We start from the raw sequence: 18,544 nt of genomic DNA, 5'->3' as shown, positions 1-18,544 counted from the left end.
TTTGACCCAATCAAAAAATGGGCTGAAGAACTAAACAGACATTTCTCCAAAGAAGACATACAGATGGCTAACAAACACATGAAAAGATGCTCAACATCACTCATAATTAGAGAAATGCAAATTAAAACCACAATGAGGTATCATTTCACGCCAGTCAGAATGGCTGCTATCCAAAAGTCTACAAGCAATAAATGCCGGAGAGGGTGTGGAGAAAAGGGAACCCTCTTACACTGTTGGTGGGAATGCAAACTAGTACAGCCACTATGGAGAACAGTGGGAAGATTCCTCAAAAAACTGGAAATAGAACTGCCATACGACCCAGCAATCCCACTCGTGGGCATACACACCAAGGAAACCAGAATTGAAAGAGACACACGTACCCCAATGTTCATCGCAGCACTGTTTATAATAGCCAGAACATGGAAGCAACCTAGATGTCCATCCACAGACGAATGGATAAGAAAGCTGTGGTACATTTACACAATGGAGTATTACTCAGCGATTAAAAAGAATACATTTGAATTAGTTCTAATGAGGTGGACGAAACTGGAGCCTATTATACAAAGCGAAGTAAGCCAGAAACAAAAACACCAATACAGTATATTAACACATATATATGGAATATAGCAAGAGGATAACGATAACCCTGTATACGAGACAACAGCAGAGACTTGGATGTGTGGAGCAGTCTTTTGGACTCTGTGGGAGAGGGCGAGGGTGGGATAATTTGGGACAATGGATTGAAACATGTATATTATCATATGTGAAATGAATCTGATGTGGTTGGGGGCTCCCCACCTCAAAACTCTGTGGATTTAAGAGGCCGTTTCTTCCGGAAGTGTATAAATTAGCCTGGGATAGAACCTGCATGCTGAATTTACTAATTAAGAAATGAGAAACCAGAACTATAAAGGTGGCATAGAAATACAAGAAATTATTCTTAAGTGATTTTTTAAAACTTTGAACAGAGTTACAGATTTTGCCATGTGTTATAAACTGGTATATGTAATTTAACCAGAACCATGAGAAAGTTGGTATTGTGTGAATTCTGAGGCACTTTTGACATGTTGTAGGAGTGATGTGGACTTTCTTGAGTTTTACACATTCATAAGTGAATGGTCTGTATCTCGTGCCTTTGTTGGTTTTCTGTGAGCTGTAGTTTCTGGGAAGTGAGCAGCTCTCATATCTGTAACTCTTGTAACCCAGTCATTCGTGTGCCTCCTTTATGAGGATTCAGTGCGGCTGTGGTGCTGTTATCCCTCTGATAGGAACTCTAACTCAGTGTAAAGCCCCAAAGATCTGTTACTTATTTTTATTTTATATTGTACTATATTTTATTTATAGTGTTGTGTTTGTTTCAGGTGTATAGCAAAGTGATACAGTCATATATATATATATATATATATATATATGAATTAACAAAAGCAGTTCCCGTCTTTTGATGGGGAGTTCATGGTTTATAATATAAACGGCATTGAAAAAAAAAAAAGTTGCTAGTTTTTCATTTTCCACCAATTTTCATTTCCTTCTCAGAATTTTTCCACCTCTAACATTAAATGTACTTCATTATTTTTAAAAATGAGAAATCTGTATATTAGACAGCACAAATAAATATTCACAGAAAAAATACTCACACTAAAGAAAACCAGCTGTCGGATAACATTTTTTAATTAAAAAATTTTTAATTTTAAAACATGAGCTATAGTTTTACATCCAAGTCATAATTCACGAAAGCAAGCACTTACACTATAAAAATATCATCAATGTTTTTGACAAAATACAAAAGAGGCTTCATTAAGATTGGAGAAATAAGATATACATGAAAAATATGGAAGTAAACACCTCTATATAAAAATCTTGATTAAAAAAAATCTATTTGATGAAGTTAAATGAGTTATCCAAAGATTCAATACCATATCCAATTCAACACTGTAGAAATTTAAGTTTCTACTACAAGTTTCTACTCTAAGTAGAAGCTTATTAACATATACCAAGACTTTTCCCATTAAAACCTGAACATCTCTTTGATGAGCTTTCCCGTGGTTTTCTATAACTGTGGAACCTAACCAAACTCTCCCCAGATACATATCCACCTGTACAGAGAAAGTCGGTGACAAAGCAGGACCAGCTGCAGATTTTGTGGGGTCTAGCACCTGAAGAAAATGCAGGGCCTCCTGCTCAAAAGTACTAAGAATTTCAAGATGACAATAGCAGAGCATTCAACCACTGGTGGGGCACTTCTGTCTGCAGATCACATTCCCATGAAGCCAGTGCTGGAGACAAGTATAGACAGAGGTCTGACCAAAGATCGAGTCTGATATGATCCTAGAAGAGAATCTGGCAGATGATAGGTGTGCACTACGATTTGTTTGGAAATCCTAGTTCAGCTTCAAAAAAAAAAAAAACCCATAAAAGCAAAGGGCCACCTCATCTAGGCAGAAAATTTAACTAATTAAATTGGGATTCCCGATAGCTCAGATGGTAAAGAATCTGCCTGCAATGCAGGAGACCCGGGTTCCATCCCTGAGTTGGGAAGATCTCCTGGAGAAGGGAATGGCTACCCACAATTATCATGACACTATTACACATCTAGAACCTATACCAAACCCTGACGGGGAACAGGGAAACAACGTGAACTGAATGTATTTCACAATGTTAACTAGAAAGCTAATTAAGTCAAGGCCAGATATTCTCAATACTGAAACCCGAAAGATACCTCTTTGCCCAGCTTGACTATACTTTTCAAATAATGCTGAAGATATGGCAGCTGGTAAGCAGATCACACAGTGATCATTCAGAGATTCCCCTTCCCCAGCCTTGAAGGAGGGGACAGTCCCTTCAGAAGGTAAAATGAGTCAGCTGATTCGAGCAGACTGAGTCACCTCGCATTTGGGTTTTTGGCCCCCATATGCAGCGTGTTTCTCCTGGGACTCCTCTCAGGTCTCCTATCTGCACAGTTCCCTTCCTTTCAAACTTCCTTGATCCTCCTTCACTCACTTCGTACACGCAGGCCACTGGATCACTCCAGATTTTAAGAAAAAGGAGGAGGAGGTGAGACAAGTAACAGTGTGGCTTCACATAAAAGATGATGCCTGAGTGAGAAGAGACTGGGAATTTTAAGGCACTGGGGGAGAGGACTGCAACCCAACCTTTCAAACAAACCTCAGTCTCTTGCCTTAACCAATAACAGACCTCCTTCCATGCTTTTGCCATCATTACATGCAAAGGTCTTGTTTGGTGTCATAGGAGCACCAACTGAAATTCTAATCATGTACAACTCAGTCTTACTCTGGAAAAGAGATAATATGTTGCAGGAACCTACATACTCTGCCAGGGCACTGAACAAAGCACTTTATGCATCGCTGCAATTAACAGTCAGAACACCACCATGGACAAGGATGCAGACCACCACTTTACAAGTGAGGAAACTAAGACTCTGAAAGCACCTCGCCCTGGGTCATCCAATTGGCTGGTACACCTAAAATCCAGATGCAGGTGACTCTGAACTACAACTCTGACAATAAGGTTGCTTTCCAGTACATACCTTAACCTAACTAATATGGCAAAAACAAAACAAAAAACTATCGCAACACAAGAACTGGGATTCAAGGAAAGACACCTTGTAGTCAACTCACGGACTCAGCAAATATTTATTTTGGGGCACCCTGTGCCAAGCCTCGTGACAAGAGATGGATTAAAAACAGTGAACAGGTGGTCCAGTGGTTAATACTCCATGATTCCACTGCAGGGGAAATGGGTTCCATCCCTGGTGGGGGAACTAAGATCTCACCCGCAATAAGGCAGGGGAAAAAAAAAGAACCCAACCCCCCAGTGAACAAGAATAATCAGGGCTAGGGCTTCCCTGGTGGCTCGGTGGTAAAGAATCTGCCTGCCAATGCAGGAGATGCAGGTCCAATCCCTGATCCAGGAAGACCCCACAGGCCACAGAGGAACAAAGGCCATACACAACTATCAAGACTGTGCTCTAGAGCCTGGGAGTCACAACTATTGGGCCCCGAAGGCCTTAGAGAGACCCTGAGCTCCACAACAACAAAACAACCAAAGCTAAAATAAAGTCATTTTAAAATAATTAGCCGTAATACGATTCAGTGTGCCCAAACTATGGTTTAAAATTTATACTTGGAACTCTTCAGGTCCTGAACACCTAGCTAGGAAAAAATATACAAATAACTCTACCTCTACACCTTGACTTCCTACCTCGGGGAAAGAAAGGAACAGAGTAAAGAATGAAAAATATTTACTGAACGAACAAAGGAATCAGTGATCATAATAGGGAGTTGTTGTTGTTTAGTCACTAAGTCATGTCCGACTCTATGCGACCCCATGGACTGTAGCCCACCAGGCTACTCTGTCCATGGAACTGTCCAGGCAAGAATACTGGAGTGGGTTGCCATTTCCTGCTCAAGGGGATCTTCCTGACTGAGGGATCGAATCCACCTTTCCTGCGTCTCCTGCATTGGCAGGCAGCTTCTTTACCACTGAGCCACCTGGGAAGTCCGTATCAGGGAGAGGTAAAAGATAAAATTTAAAAGGACATGTTCCCTAAGTATCTTCTTCCCACTTTTTAAACACATAGCTTCCACAGTCTATGGATGGCTCCACAGTGCATCCCTGGAGCTGATGCCTCACTCCTGAACAATGTATTCTCTGCTCTCATTCTGTCTTATTGTGTCTTGAACCTGCTCGGCAATGAAATGGGTCTATCCAAGGTCACTAATGGCCCCCATGTTGCCAAATCCCATCCTCAGGCTTGGTCTTCCTTTCATTTGCTTTACTGCCATCTGACAGAGTGGAACCCTCCCCTCCACCATGAAACACTTTCTTCTCCTGGATGCCAGAACTCTAGGCTCTCTTGGCTTGCCTTCTACCTCAGTGGCTGTCCCCTGTCAGTTCTTAAATGCCGGAATGGCTCAATGTTCAGTCCTCTGACTTCCTCTCCTCTCTCTCTATGCCCACTCCCTAGGTCACCTTTCCATTCGTGCAATTTAAAATACACTGACAGCTTCCTGATTGGAGTCCCCAGCTCCAACCTTCCTGAACTGCAAGCCCAACATATATCCAACAACCTACTTAACATCTCCAGATGGATCAATAATAAGCAATATAACCAGAATACGATTAAAATGGATAGCTTAATTTCTCCCTCTAATCTCCTCTTTCTTTTTAATGTTTGGTCTCATCGAGTAGTATGTGGGATCTTAGCTCCCCAACCAGGGATCAAACCAGTGCCCTCTACAGTAAAAGTTCACAGTCTTAACCACTGGACTGCCAGGGAAGTCCCTAATCTCCTATTTCAATGTTTCCCACCTCAGTATAAGACAATTCCTTCTTCCAAGCTACAGAGACTATAACTGTTGGTATGACTGTGATAGAGATAGCTAGTTATCTCCTATACATTCGGCCACCTTTGTATCTGGCTGTGGCCAAGTGACTAAGTTCTGACCAAGGAGATGTAAGCAATGACAGGTGACACCTCTGATCATGCCCTTGATGGACAAAAACATGCCCTCCCCTTTAGTTCCTTCCTGAAGACTGGAATGCAGATGTGCATGCAGGAGCTGGAGCAGCCATCTTGGATGACAAACTAGATGCCTCTTACAGAGGATGACAGCACTAAACAGAATGTGTCTGGCTCCCTAGAAATCAAGGAATTACTAAACCAGTTCTCAACCACCTACCCAGATTTGTACTTAAAAAAAAAAAAAAAGCTTCTATTGTATTTACACCAGTATTATTTTGGATCTCTCTGCTGCAGCAGCCAAACCGGTATCCTAAGGAACGCATAGAATTTGGAACCTGGAAGTAATCAACCTAGATAGAGTATAAATACGTGGCAATGACTTAGGGCTCAACATGGGCACAGATACTGCAGAATGGAAGGTTTGTAACCCTTGTTAGGTTACAATAAAATGTGTGGTAAAACCTGCGACACCTCAGAAAATAACCTGCATGTCTACCTGGACTGTAATTCTAGGGGAACTGGTTGAACAATTCAGAGTTTGGTGCCTATTGGCCCTTGCCAATTTAAGCAAGAAGTCCCGCAAGAACAAGACATAGTCAGGCTGCAGCTTGCCGATTTGCACACAGAGATAAAAGGGAAGACAGGTCTGCCTAAGTCACGACCACAGTCTAGTCTAAGTTAGCTCAGTATGGTAATCTGGAGACCAAGTAGGACTGAAGAAGTCAACTCCTTCAGTCTCCTGCAGGAGACAACCTGGAGACACTATTCAGTCCCAGGAAGGGGATATCCTCCATGACCAGGCCCCAGAGGAAAACAAACACTGAAAAGCTACCACAGAGGGCAGACACAGGGGAGTTCCTCCAAGAAAGCACAGTGTGCGTGCTTCAGTTCTCTTTGCGACCCTGTGGACTATAGCCAGGGCTGCTGAGTGGACTGCAACAGTAACACCCACAGCTGCCAAGGCAGGGAGCCTCTACACCACGGCCTGGCAGGAGCTGACGACAGCCATGGACCAGTGAGGGATGTGTACTCCCCGTTCTTCCCTTTTCCAAAGCGGACTTATTTCCATGCTTCTATCCAACTCCACTACAGCACATGGGGGTGAGGAGCAGAGAGCGGAGAGCAGCTGATTACTTGCATTTTAATCTAAAGGTTCTTGAACTGCGTAACACCCAGAGATTCTGACGGCTGATAGAGGGAAGGCATGGAGTGCGTTTTAGATCTCAGAAGAAGGGTTTAAACAGTAATGCCTTGACAGTAACTCTTCCCACGTGACAGAACTTCTAGATGAGCATGTGGCTAACCCAGCAAGAACTGCAGTTCTCAGCCTCCCAGTTAGGAGCCGTGGCCATATGACTTAGGTTCTGGCCAATGGGAAGCGGGCAGAAGTGACTGGTGCAACTTCCAAGCTGTGCCATTAAAGAGGAGCATGATGGGACTTCCCTGGTGGTCCAGGGACTAAGACTGCATGCTGCTGCTAATGCTCAATCCCTGGTTGGGGAACTAAGATCCCACATGCTATACAGTCAAGAAAAAAAAAGAGGAGCATGATTTCTCCTTCCCCTCTCCTCTTCCCTCTGGCTACAGTGCAGACAGACATGGACCAAAGATGGAAGCCATATGTTAGGAGACTTGGAACAATTGGACAGAAGGCGCCTACCACAGTTGCCCCAGCCTCCCACCCAGACTTCTATTTAGAGAGAAATAAACATCTAGCCGGAGAAGGAAATGGCAACCCACTCCAGTGTTCTTGCCTGGAGAATCCCAGGGACGGGAGAGCCTGATGGGCTGCCGTCTATGGGGTCACACAGAGTCGGACACGACTGAAGTGACTTAGCAGCAGCAGCAGCAGCAGCAGCAAACATCTAGCCATGAAATTAAAAGACGCTTACTCCTTGGAAGGAAAGTTATGACCAACCTAGATAGCATATTAAAAAGCAGAGACATTACTTTGCCGACAAAGGTCCGTCTAGTCAAGGCTATGGTTTTTCCATTGGTCATGTATGGACGTGAGAGTTGGACTGTGAAGAAAGCTGGTCGCCGAAGAATTGATGCTTTTGAACTGTGGTGCTGGAGAAGACTCTTGAAAGTCCCTTGGACTGCAAGAAGATCCAACCAGTCCACTCTAAAGGAGATCAGTCCTGGGTGTTCATTGGAAGGACTGATGCTAAAGCTGAAACTCCAATACTCTGGCCACCTCATGCCACGAGTTGACTCACTGGAAAAGACTCTGATGCTGGGAGGGATTGGGGGCAGGAGGAGAAGGGGACGACAGAGAATGAAATGGCTGGATGGCATCACCAACTCGATCGAGGTGAGTTTGAGTGAACTCCGGGAGTTGGTGATGGACAGGGAGGCCTGGCATGCTGTGATTCATGGGGTCGCAAAGAATTGGACATGACTGAGCGACTGAACTGAACTGAAACATCTAGCTAGGGTAAGCAGTTGCTATTTCATGTTGCTCTGTTATATCAATCCACTTGATGACATCTCAACTCAAATGGCCATGCTTGACTCCACTCTTTCACACCTCACATCCATCCCATTCATTACCCAATCCTACTGGCTCTACCCACAAAATATCTGACCATTCTTGGTCTGACCTTTTCTCACCTTCTTCACCACTGACCCTGGTCCTGGGACTCCTGTGCTGGCCTCCTGACCTTTCTTCTCTACTTTCACTCTTTCCCCCTTCATCTTTTCTCCTCACAGCAGCCTCTAAAATGATTCTCTTAAAACAGAAATAAAAATGTAAGCCCCATGAAGGTAGGGATTTCTGCTTATATTGCTCATTCCTATAGCCTCATGATCTAGAAGAAAGCTGGGCATATACGATGTATCAGCATATACAAAATGTCACTGACTGTAAACTGCAACATTATTTTTTGCATTACAAAGGGGGTTTAAAAAACCTACTACCTATTAAATCACAACAAAATGTCTTAACAGACCAGACCAGAGTAGTAATCAGTTGTATCAGCCTTTCATTGCTTTGAAATTTCTGAAAAGGTGATGTATCTCTGACCTTCAAATGCATTGCTTGGGTGTGAAAGGCAATCCTGCTAACTGTATGTGCTGTGTGCTAAGTCACTTCAATCATATCTGACTCTGTGCGACCCCATGGACTGTAACCCGCCACAGTCCTCTGTCTGTGGAATTCTCCAGGAAAGAATACTGGAGTGGGTTGCCATTTCCTCCTTCAGGGGATCTTCCGAACGCAAAGATCAAACCCTCGTCTCCCAAGCTTCTGCATTGCATTTACCACTGAGCCACTGAGGAAGCCCTCTACCTGTATGTTCAATTTCAAAATGTGACACAGTTTCAGAGACTTGCGGATTTCTGCCTTTCTACGGCTCCCTAATGGACTTGGTTTTTGCTGTGCAATACAATATGAAATTGCCATTTCCCTGGTGATCCAGTGGTTTAGAATCTGCCTTCCACACAGGGGCCTCAGGTTCGATCCCTGGTCAAGGAACTAAGACCCACACATCATGGAGCAATTAAGACTGCACGTGCGCGGCTACTGAGCCCTCAAGCTCTGGAACCTGTATATCACAACTGGAGAAGCCCCTGGGCCTCAACAAAGAACCCATAGGTGCCAAAATTAAAAACAAAACATGAAATTGTGGTCATTCTTTCAACCATTTTCTTTACTAATATTGAGTTGAGACCAAACCTCCCACTGCCATTTTCATTTCTTTTTCACACAAAGTAACATTTGCTTTCACTGCTGATCAAAGTATAATTTGGGAGAAGGCATTTAACATGGCGAGCTTCCCAGGTAGAGTAGTGGTAAAGAATCCACCAGCAATGCAGGACACCCGGGTTTGATCCCTGGGTCAGGAAGATCCCCTGGAGGAGGAAATGGCAACTCACTCCAGTATTCCTGCCGGGAAAATCCCAGGGACAGAGGAGCTGGACAGGTTACAGTCCATGGGATCACAACAGCATCAGACACAACTGAGTGACTGAATACGCATGCATTTAACATGACAACTAAAGTGATCATGCATCGTGCTCAACTGAAGGCCAACAACATGAACAGGAATAACCAGGTTTGCACATAAACAGGAAATGCCAGCTGTGTCACAACTGCCACCTGGTCAGCGCGATTACACCAAGAAGCATCCCAAGCTCAAAGATTCGAAAAGGTAAAGGAAAAAAAGGGGGTGGGAAGCACCTCAGAACTGACTAAAATGGCGGCACTAGTGGTCAAGGACCCTCCTGTCAATGCAGAAGAATTAAGAGATGTGAGTTCAATCCCTAGGTCAGAAGATCCCCTAGAGAGGGAAATGGCAACCCACTTCAGTATTCTTGCCTGGAGAATCCCACGGACACAGAGGAGCCTGGTGGGCTACAGTCCATAGGGTCACAAAGAGTTGGACACAACTGAAGCGACTTAGCACGGTAGCACGGCATGGGGAGCGTCCTAGAACTGACTGAAACCCAGTTAGAACTCAGTAAATGTTTGTCGAGTAAATGAATGACTTCACCTCCTGCCACTGTGTCCTTGCTCAGCAGGCTCCAACCACACCTGACCCCCACGGTGTTCTTGAAGCAGATCAGGGACGTGCCCCTGGTTTCTGCTGTCCCCTATTCTTTCGAACACTCTTCCCCCCAGATGGCTCTGTCATCCTTTAAATTTTTTTCCAGAAGTCACCTCCCAAAATTGCACACACTTCCCTTATCCCTACTGCTCTCCATCCCTTTATAGCCTGTTTTATCTTTCTCCATGGTACCATCACCATATGATATCTTTTAAAAATATTTATTTTTGGCTGCACCGGGTCTTCGCTGATGCAAGCGGGCTTTTCTCTAGTTGCAATGTGAGGGCTTCTCATTACAGTGGCTTCTCTTGTTGTGGAGAACAGGCTCTAGGGTATACAGGCTTCAGCAGCTGGGGCTCACAGGTTTAGCTGCTCCGAGGCATGTGGGATCTGGCTGGACCAAGGATCGAACTGGTGTCCTTTGCACAGCAAGGATGATTCTTAAACACTGGACCAGGGTGGGCAGGGAAGCCCACCAAATGACACCTTATGTGGATATTTATCACGTCTCCTCCCACCAGAAAGAAGCCCCATACCAGCAAGTCTCATGTGGTGTCTGACACGTAGCAAGTAAACACAAATATCATTGAAGGAGCTGCTACAAGAAGCTGTCTCCACCTAGACACACACCAAGTACCTTCTCAGAAAATGCTCTGTGCGCCAAGCAAAGGCCTGAAGATCCAAGGACTCCCTCAGAAATCTTGCTGTCTTTTCCCCCTACAAGAGTAGAAAGCTACTTGATGAGCTCCACTCTTAACAACAACAAGGGGTTACTGCTTCCAGTTCCCATCTCAAAAGGGAAAATAAAAATGTCGTAACGATTACAACTTGCTCAGATTATTCTTTTGGAGGAAGTTTAGTAACGGGATTAAGAACTCTGGAATCTGACTCTGGATTAGAATCCAGGTTCCACCACTTCCTAGTTGTGCACTTTTTGGAAAACTGCTTAATTGCTATCAGCCTCAATTTTCTTATCTGTAAACAGGGGATAAGAATACCACCTTTATTGAGCAAGTTAAGTGCTCAGCACATATTAAGAATTCATAAATATCAGCTAACATCATTACCATTCTCTGTCTCTTAGCTAAAATGAACCAAAAAGAGTTGAGAAAGGGTCTGGGGAGGTAACATTCCACTCTCCTAGCAGGCTTCAAGAGAATCCTGCTTATAAAGTGAGGGGCAGCAATTATCTACTGGGGAAAAAGTGAGCTTAGGTCATGAGGCCTGTTACAAACAAAGAAATGGTCAGAAATGGAGATGCGAGAGTAGAAAGGCCAGGGGTAGGGGCCTCTATGCTGGGTCATCTTTCAGTGACCCGAACGAGTATCTTCTTTCTCCACACCTGCTCCTTGTCTGGAATTTCTTCTCTCAAACCAGAAATCAAGGAGTTATCTTTTTCTTTCCTCCTCTGCCTCCACATTAACCTAAGCATCAGAAGTGGGTTAACTTAGATCCTCAATATTTCTCCTGTCTGCTCTCCTACATTCCCACTTCGAAGGCCTTTGGACTCCATTGTTTGGCTCCTCAATAGCAATAGCAATCTCTGAATGCATCTCCCAGCCTGCAGCCACCTTCTTCCCACCTACCTTCGACACCTTGCCAGTCATCTAATCCCTTAAAACCCCTCAAAGGCTTGTTACAGTCTTACTGAGAAAGTTCAAACGCCTGAACATTTCTGAACACTGTCTGAGATCTGGTGCCTGTCTGCCTGTAGCCACTCCTCTACAAATCCTATCTCCAGGCCCACTACTTGCAGTTTCCTGAGCTCCCCAGTTTCACAGCCCATTCCAAGAGCCCTTTGCCTGACAACTACTGCTCAGTATAAAGATCAGCTTTCCTTTTTTTTTTGGGCGGGGGGAGGCACTCATGAGTCATCCGGGTTCCTAGTTTTCCAACCAGGGATCAAATCTGTGCCCTCTGTGGTGGGAGGGCAGAGTTTTAACCACTTGAACACCAGGGAAGTTCCCAAGCATCACTTTTTCTTGAAAGTCTTCACTAAGATGCTACCCCACCAGGGTTCCCTTCTTGATTTTCTTACAAGTCTTACTGCACACATGTCCAAAATAGCTCTTAGCACCCTGTATTGTAATTGCTGGACTCCTAGCTAGCCCTACCCATTCCCCAATTCCATAATAATTTCTTTAAGAAAAAGACTGTTTCTCTTAACCTACCTAATACGTTGCTGGGGATGTACAGCATATTTTTAAAAAACAGTTGTTGGGTGAATGAATGTGGGAGGACTGTGATGAGAGTCAGCACCAAAAAGACTATAAACTTGATCACATCATGAATGAATTCATGAAGAACAACGCTTTTACAGAAAAGTTATGCAGATCAAGCATGTTAGTAGGATATTTATAGAGAAACTGTGGTGAATTTATCACCAGTTGTTAGGCAGTAAAATACAATAAAAAGAGCTTTTAGATCAGGAACCCTGGGTATGAACCCAATTCTGCCACTTGTAAGCCAGGGCACTATGAACTTAACCTAAATCTCAGTTGCTTCACCTATAAACCAAGGAAATTTGAAGGACCTGCTGAACTGCTCTGTTTCATCAAATGAAACAATGGTTGTAAAGTGACTGGCAAAGAACAGGCTTCTAAGACTTAATAAATATCGGTCCCCTTCCACCGAAAAAACTGCTAAAATATCCAAGGTCACACATTCTGCATTTGAGAAGGAAGACAACTTCTAAAACCTTTACCACACCCTGAATCCCAGCCAGTCTTCTTGAAGATGAACTAGGTCATAAAGATTTTGCCAAAAAAAAAAAAGAAACAAAGCATATCATTTCCATGAAAACACATCATCACCACAGCTGAAAATAGTTTAAAATACCTGCTCTAATCACAGCATTATTTTGGTATTAAAACAAACAAACATGAGCAAGGTACAGAAAGAATGCACTGTAAATAATAACGCCTTGAAATGTGGTTCCTGAAGAGAATAAACTTAGTCATGGATTTGCTCTACAGAGCAAAGGACTCACTGTAATGTGCTATAGAAATGGCAGTGAAGTTAAAGAAATACTCTATCAGAAAGCACAAGAAAGGAAAAGTACAAGAATTCAAGGCGATCAGTGAGAGGGACCAAAAAGTAGCCATAATGCACAATCTTCTAAAGCTACTAGCCTGGCTATGATGATGATGATGATTTAGTAGCTAAGTCATGTCTGACTCTTACAACTCCATGGACTGCAGCCCATGGGGCTCCTCTGTCCATGGAATTCTCCAGGCAAGAATACTGGAGTGGGCTGCCATTTCCTTCTCCAGGGGATCTTCCCGACCCAAGAATCAAACCTAGGTCTCCTGCACTGCAGGCAGATTCTCATCCAACTGAGCTACGAGGGAAGCCCTAATCTGGTTATAGCAGCCTCTATTTTACATGGATTACATTCTCGTCTATTTCCATTTTGCTAAAATATAAAATCCTGTCTTACCTGATTCCCTAATTTAGATTGAAAGGTCACTGTGTTGACTGTTTTACACCCTGAGATGCATGTCTGAATTTTCAATAACATAAATGTATTATCTAACCAAATCAATATCGCCTACCACACCTATGACACAAGTTTCCACCACCAGAGTAACAATAAGGCAAAAGCTTCAGAAATGTCTCTGTTAAGAACTGTTCACCTAATCCCAGAATTAAAGGAAATGGATTAAAAAATAAATTTAAACTTTTTTTCCCAAAAAAGATTTGTTTTAGATTCTGTTGAGAGTAAAATTCTGAACTGTCCCTTTGTGGTCAGGCCAACTAATATGCTGAACAGAATTTTATACTGATCTTGCATTAGTGAATTAAAATTTTCATATTTAATATTCTGTTGATCTTGAAAAATGTCTATTTCCTCCACAATGATTACATTTGTTCCTTATATGGTCAAAAAAGTTAATACCTTCCCTCAAGGACTGGGTAAAGTGAAAAGCTGCAGTTCAGATTATACAGCTCTTTAACTGGTCTGTATGCTTTAACGGTTTGAAAACAATTTCTTGGTGAAAACTCAAGAATGTAAAAACTTCTAAACCAGGAACTATCTAAAGAATGTCAAGAAAAATGTAATTTCTACTACTTAAAAAACTCTTGGCCTTAAGAGAAATGATCCATGAGGATTAATATTTTTTTTAAGGGGGGAGATGCACTTTTAAAAAACTACACAAAACAGAGTACCTCTAAGAGGATCTCTTGATAGCTCCTACCTGAAAGAAGCTGTTCAATATTTTTCTAATTTAAGATTACATTACTGATGCATTTAGAAAACAAAGTCAGTAACACAGAATGGCTAATCCTGACTTTCTAAACAGCCAGGTATCAAAGCAACAAAATTATTTGCTTCCTTTCCTACCTGACCCTTAGCCCACCACTTGCCTGCCTCACTCTGGAGAATTTTAGTCTCTGGGTAAACATACTGACTACTCTGTAGCAAAAACTGAAGCAAGGAAGTTTTACAGTACAACCAACCTGACTGACAACTATTCTAATACTGTAGGGACAGAAGTTTTACAAGAACCAGTGGAAGAAATGGTAGGTGGAAGACAGGGAGGTCAGGAGGGGTCCTGAAAGAGAAACTCAATTTGTTTTTTTTTTTTAAAAGAAGGGGAGGGGGGGAGTCAACAGAATCACAGGAAATTTCCTGTACCGTAAATGCCAGCTTTTACGATTATTATTAAATAATCTAGAAAACATCTAGAAAGGGATCTGTAAGAATCATTTCAGAAATGATAATAGGGGGAAATTTCAAAGTCACTTGCTTCCTGTTCAGTGTCTGCTACAGCAAAACACTAGTTTGAAAGGGACAAAAACTAGAAAAAATCACGCTGCAAGAGAAGTACGCCAGAAGCCATTACTGGTCTGTTAAACTGCTAAATTTTAACTGTAATTCACTAAGCTACTGAGAAGATACACATTTTGTTAAATATCAAAGAATCTGTATGTAGGCCAACCCCAAACACACACGTAATGTTTAATCAATTATACAATGAAGTGTCCACACATACTCAGGATTTCAACTCCATTTAAAAACATACACCCATACATTCTGATTCCACCCAAAATTATTCTTTCAATCTCTGCAGTAAGGCGCGCGCGCACACACGTACATGCGCGCGCGGGCGCGTACACACACACACAACTTGATGTAAATCTAGCCCTTCTAGCTTAAATACCCTGAAAAAAAGAATAAAAATCTCAATATGTTCTCCTCTTCTTTAGACTCTAAAAGAAAACTCGAGAAGAGGCAAATGGAATACAGGATGCAAAAAGAAGGCAAAGAAATATAAGAGAATACAAATCGGAGACCCTCTCAGGGACTCATTTTATTCTTACATGTCATCTCCATTGCTGACCAAAGGCCAGGCACCACTGGCGCAGTATGATGCCTACCCAAGGCGCCAAAGAGTTACCAACTAATCTCCCAAGGTGTCCCCCAACCTCCTCACCTCATCAGCGCTCAGCTCCTCCATCGCTTTCCTCTTAATGGTGAAAGGCGTTAGGGAGAGATCTTCCGTTCTTTTGAGACCAGGGCGGGAGGAGAGTGGTAGGTGTCTATCGGGCTGTCTGGTCCCCCGAATGGGGGAGGTTTCAGAATTGCATAGTCAGAGGTTAAAAAATAAGAACACGAGAGGCACTGAAATGCCTTGGCGTCGGTCACTCCAATCGCCCCAGAGACTCCTACAGCTGTTGCCGCCTCCAGCAGCCTCCTTTGACCGCCACTGCCGCTGCTACAGGGTTTATCTTAAGGCGCCACTTATTTACCCTCTGCTTCCCAGGTTACCCAGACTAAGGAGCTCGGTCTCCAGCTCGCCTCGTGCTCGGAGCCTGCTGGGTCTTCGTGGTGGTGGCGCGGCAGCTGCCCTTCCTCAGCAGATCCTGCTCTCCTTCCTAGCCTTTGACCCTGGCGGGAAGTGTTCAACTGCAGAGTGGGTGCCCCGAGGTAAGGCGACCCCACAGCCGCCCAGGCAGAGCCCAGCACTGAGGAGGGAAGCTCCTCCCCTCCGAAAGCAGGCCGGCCACGCCCCTCCTCCACGGCGGAGCTTGAGCAGGGGGGAGGGGAGGACCGGACTCTCGATGCTTTCGCTGGTAGAGTAAATCCGCCTACCCCTCCACCCCTACTCTTACCCCTCGCCCCACCAAGTATTATTCATCAAAACAACAGGGCGGCCATCTTTGAAAGGGATCACGTGACCCCTCCAGGGAGGCGGGGCTTCTGGCCCTAGCATGAGGCAGCCAATGGGCCGCGGGCGTCGCGCCGCCTATTTCCTCTCGCCTGCGTCTCCTCCCGCCTCCACTCCACCCTCTCCCCCGCAGCAGCGCGGGGCAGAGGGAGGGGTGAGTGGGGCCGCGGGCGCGCCTGCGGAGCGCCGAGGGGGCGGGGCGGCGCGGTGCCATGGCGACGGCGCGGGCTGGGGCGCGGCAGGCCAGGCCCAGGTAGATTCCCAGGACCGCCACGCGGGCGGGCGATGGCGGAGGCCGCGGAGCTGGGTGGCTGTACCGACAACGGGAAGATTGGCCAGAAGGGGACGCCTGCTCGCGACCCCGGCCCGCAGCAGCTCCTTAGTTTCTAGGTTCTTCCCTTTAGCGACTCACAAACGCATGGACTATACACGATGCTGCCCAAACGAAGTAAAACAAAACGAAAAATGTCTGCTTTCTGGGGCGAGCTTTCACTATCACCCTAACCGCTCACATTTTTAAAAACTTCAACGTAGAGTCTTCCACCTCCCTAGAGAAAGACCATTTAGAAGAAAACTTTAACACAAATAGAACTTCATTTTGCTTTGTCCTTTTGGAGAGTTTCAGATTTTTTAAAATAATAAAGAGTGTTCCAAAGTGATGGCAAATTTGAAAGTATAAATCGATTTGAGACCAAGAAAATTATGAAGTGCGTATACAAGGCAGATTTGTGGAGCCAAGAAAAGGAAACCATTGTCCTTACCTGAACAAGAATGCAAAAAATTTTAATTGAAATAAATGTAATTGGCATAGCAACATACTAGTTTCAGGTGTACAACAATGATTTGACATGTATATATTGGGAAATAATAACCACATAAGTTTAAGTTAACATCCATCACCACACATAGTTTTGTTTTGTTTTTTTCCCTTGGAATGAGCACTTTAAAGAATTATTCTCTTAACTTTCAAATGTATGCTACAGTATTGCTAATTATAGTCTCCATGCTGTACATTACATCCCCAGGGACTATTATAACTGAGTTTGTACCCTTTGACCTCCATTTTTCCCAAACACTGTCTGCTTCTGGAGACCATCAATCTGGTCTCTGAAGAATGCAAATATTTTATAATATACAAATCTAAACAGCAGTCAACGTTTAACAGTATCATGAAATTACAGATTTTTACTTGTATGAAGAATATACTGTTTGGGGTGGTTTACTTCACCATAATTTTAAAAATTGCATTCCAGAATTAAGAGTCACAATTTTTTTTCTGCTACTTACTTAAAATAGTAACCTGACAACTAGGTATGTAAGGAATTTGTAAGTAAAATTAGACCGCATGTCTTTGCATATTATCTGCTCTCCAAGAAAGGAATTCTGTGTAAGTCAGAAGACTCCTGGCGACATTGGTATTTTAGTACATTTAACATAGTCATTGCAATATAATTTGTATTCCATACAATTCACCCATTTAAAGTATACCATGGTCTTAGAAAATTCAGTTATTCAGCCATCATCACTAATTCCAGAACATTTCATCACCCCAGAAAGAAACCTTATGCCTGTTAACAGTCGCTTCCCGTTTTTCCCTCCCCTCTCTTGGGGCAACCACTAATCTATTTTGGCTAATTTCATGGATGGCAATAGTGGTAAAGAACCTGCCTGCCAACCAGTGCATGAGGCTGAGAGATGAGGATTCGATCCCTGGGTCAGGAAGATCCCTTGGAGAAGGAAATGGCAACCCACTCCAGTATTCTTGTCTGGGAAATTCCATGGACAGAGGAGCCTGATTCCTGAAATGTTGATGTTCACTCTTGCCATCTCCTGTTTGACCACTTCCAATTGACCTTGATTCATGGACCTAACAGTCCAGGTTCCTCTGCAACATTGTTCTTTATAGCGTTGGATTTTACTTCCATCACCAGTCACATCCACAAGTGGGCACTGTTTTTGCTTTGGCTCTGTCTCTTCATTCTTTCTGGAGTTATTTCTCCACTCCAGTAGCGTATTGAGCACTTACCGACCTGGGGAGTTCATCTTTCAGTGTCATATCTTTTTGCCTTTTCATACTGTTTATGGGGTTCTCAAGGCAAGAATACTGAAGAGGTTTTCCATTCCCTTCTCCCATGGACCACATTTTGTCAGAACTGTGGAGTGGGTAGCCATTCCCTTCTCCAGGCAATCTTCCTGACCCTGGGATTGAACCCAGGTCTGTGGGCAGATTCTTTACCGTCTGACCCACCAGGGAAGCCCTAATCCTAATAACCTCCCGAAGTAATACCATTACGTTGGTGGGGTTTCAACATATGAACTAGAAAGGGGACACAAAAATTCCA

General features: G+C 43.8%; 1 protein-coding gene across 2 annotated transcripts in view; it reads right to left on the bottom strand.

Annotated features, from left to right (window-relative positions):
• Nucleotides 1–16,202, bottom strand: part of UBE4B (ubiquitination factor E4B) — a 125,274-nt gene extending 109,072 nt beyond the window's left edge. For both annotated transcript variants that reach the window (XM_055419528.2, XM_055419529.2), the window contains exon 1: nucleotides 15,468–16,202. In XM_055419528.2, coding sequence (XP_055275503.2) covers nucleotides 15,468–15,491 — 24 coding nt within the window. In that variant the 5' untranslated portion in view covers nucleotides 15,492–16,202. The remainder of the gene's footprint in view (nucleotides 1–15,467) is intronic.
• Nucleotides 16,203–18,544: the final 2,342 nt, after the last annotated feature.

The sequence above is a fragment of the Moschus berezovskii genome, chromosome 17 (assembly GCF_049115385.1).
Source record: "Moschus berezovskii isolate FMDL1 chromosome 17, NW_MosBer_1.0, whole genome shotgun sequence".
NCBI classification, from domain to species: domain Eukaryota; kingdom Metazoa; phylum Chordata; class Mammalia; order Artiodactyla; family Moschidae; genus Moschus; species Moschus berezovskii.
Note: the sequence above shows the minus strand (reverse complement) of the source record. Positions and strands in the feature narration are given on the sequence as shown.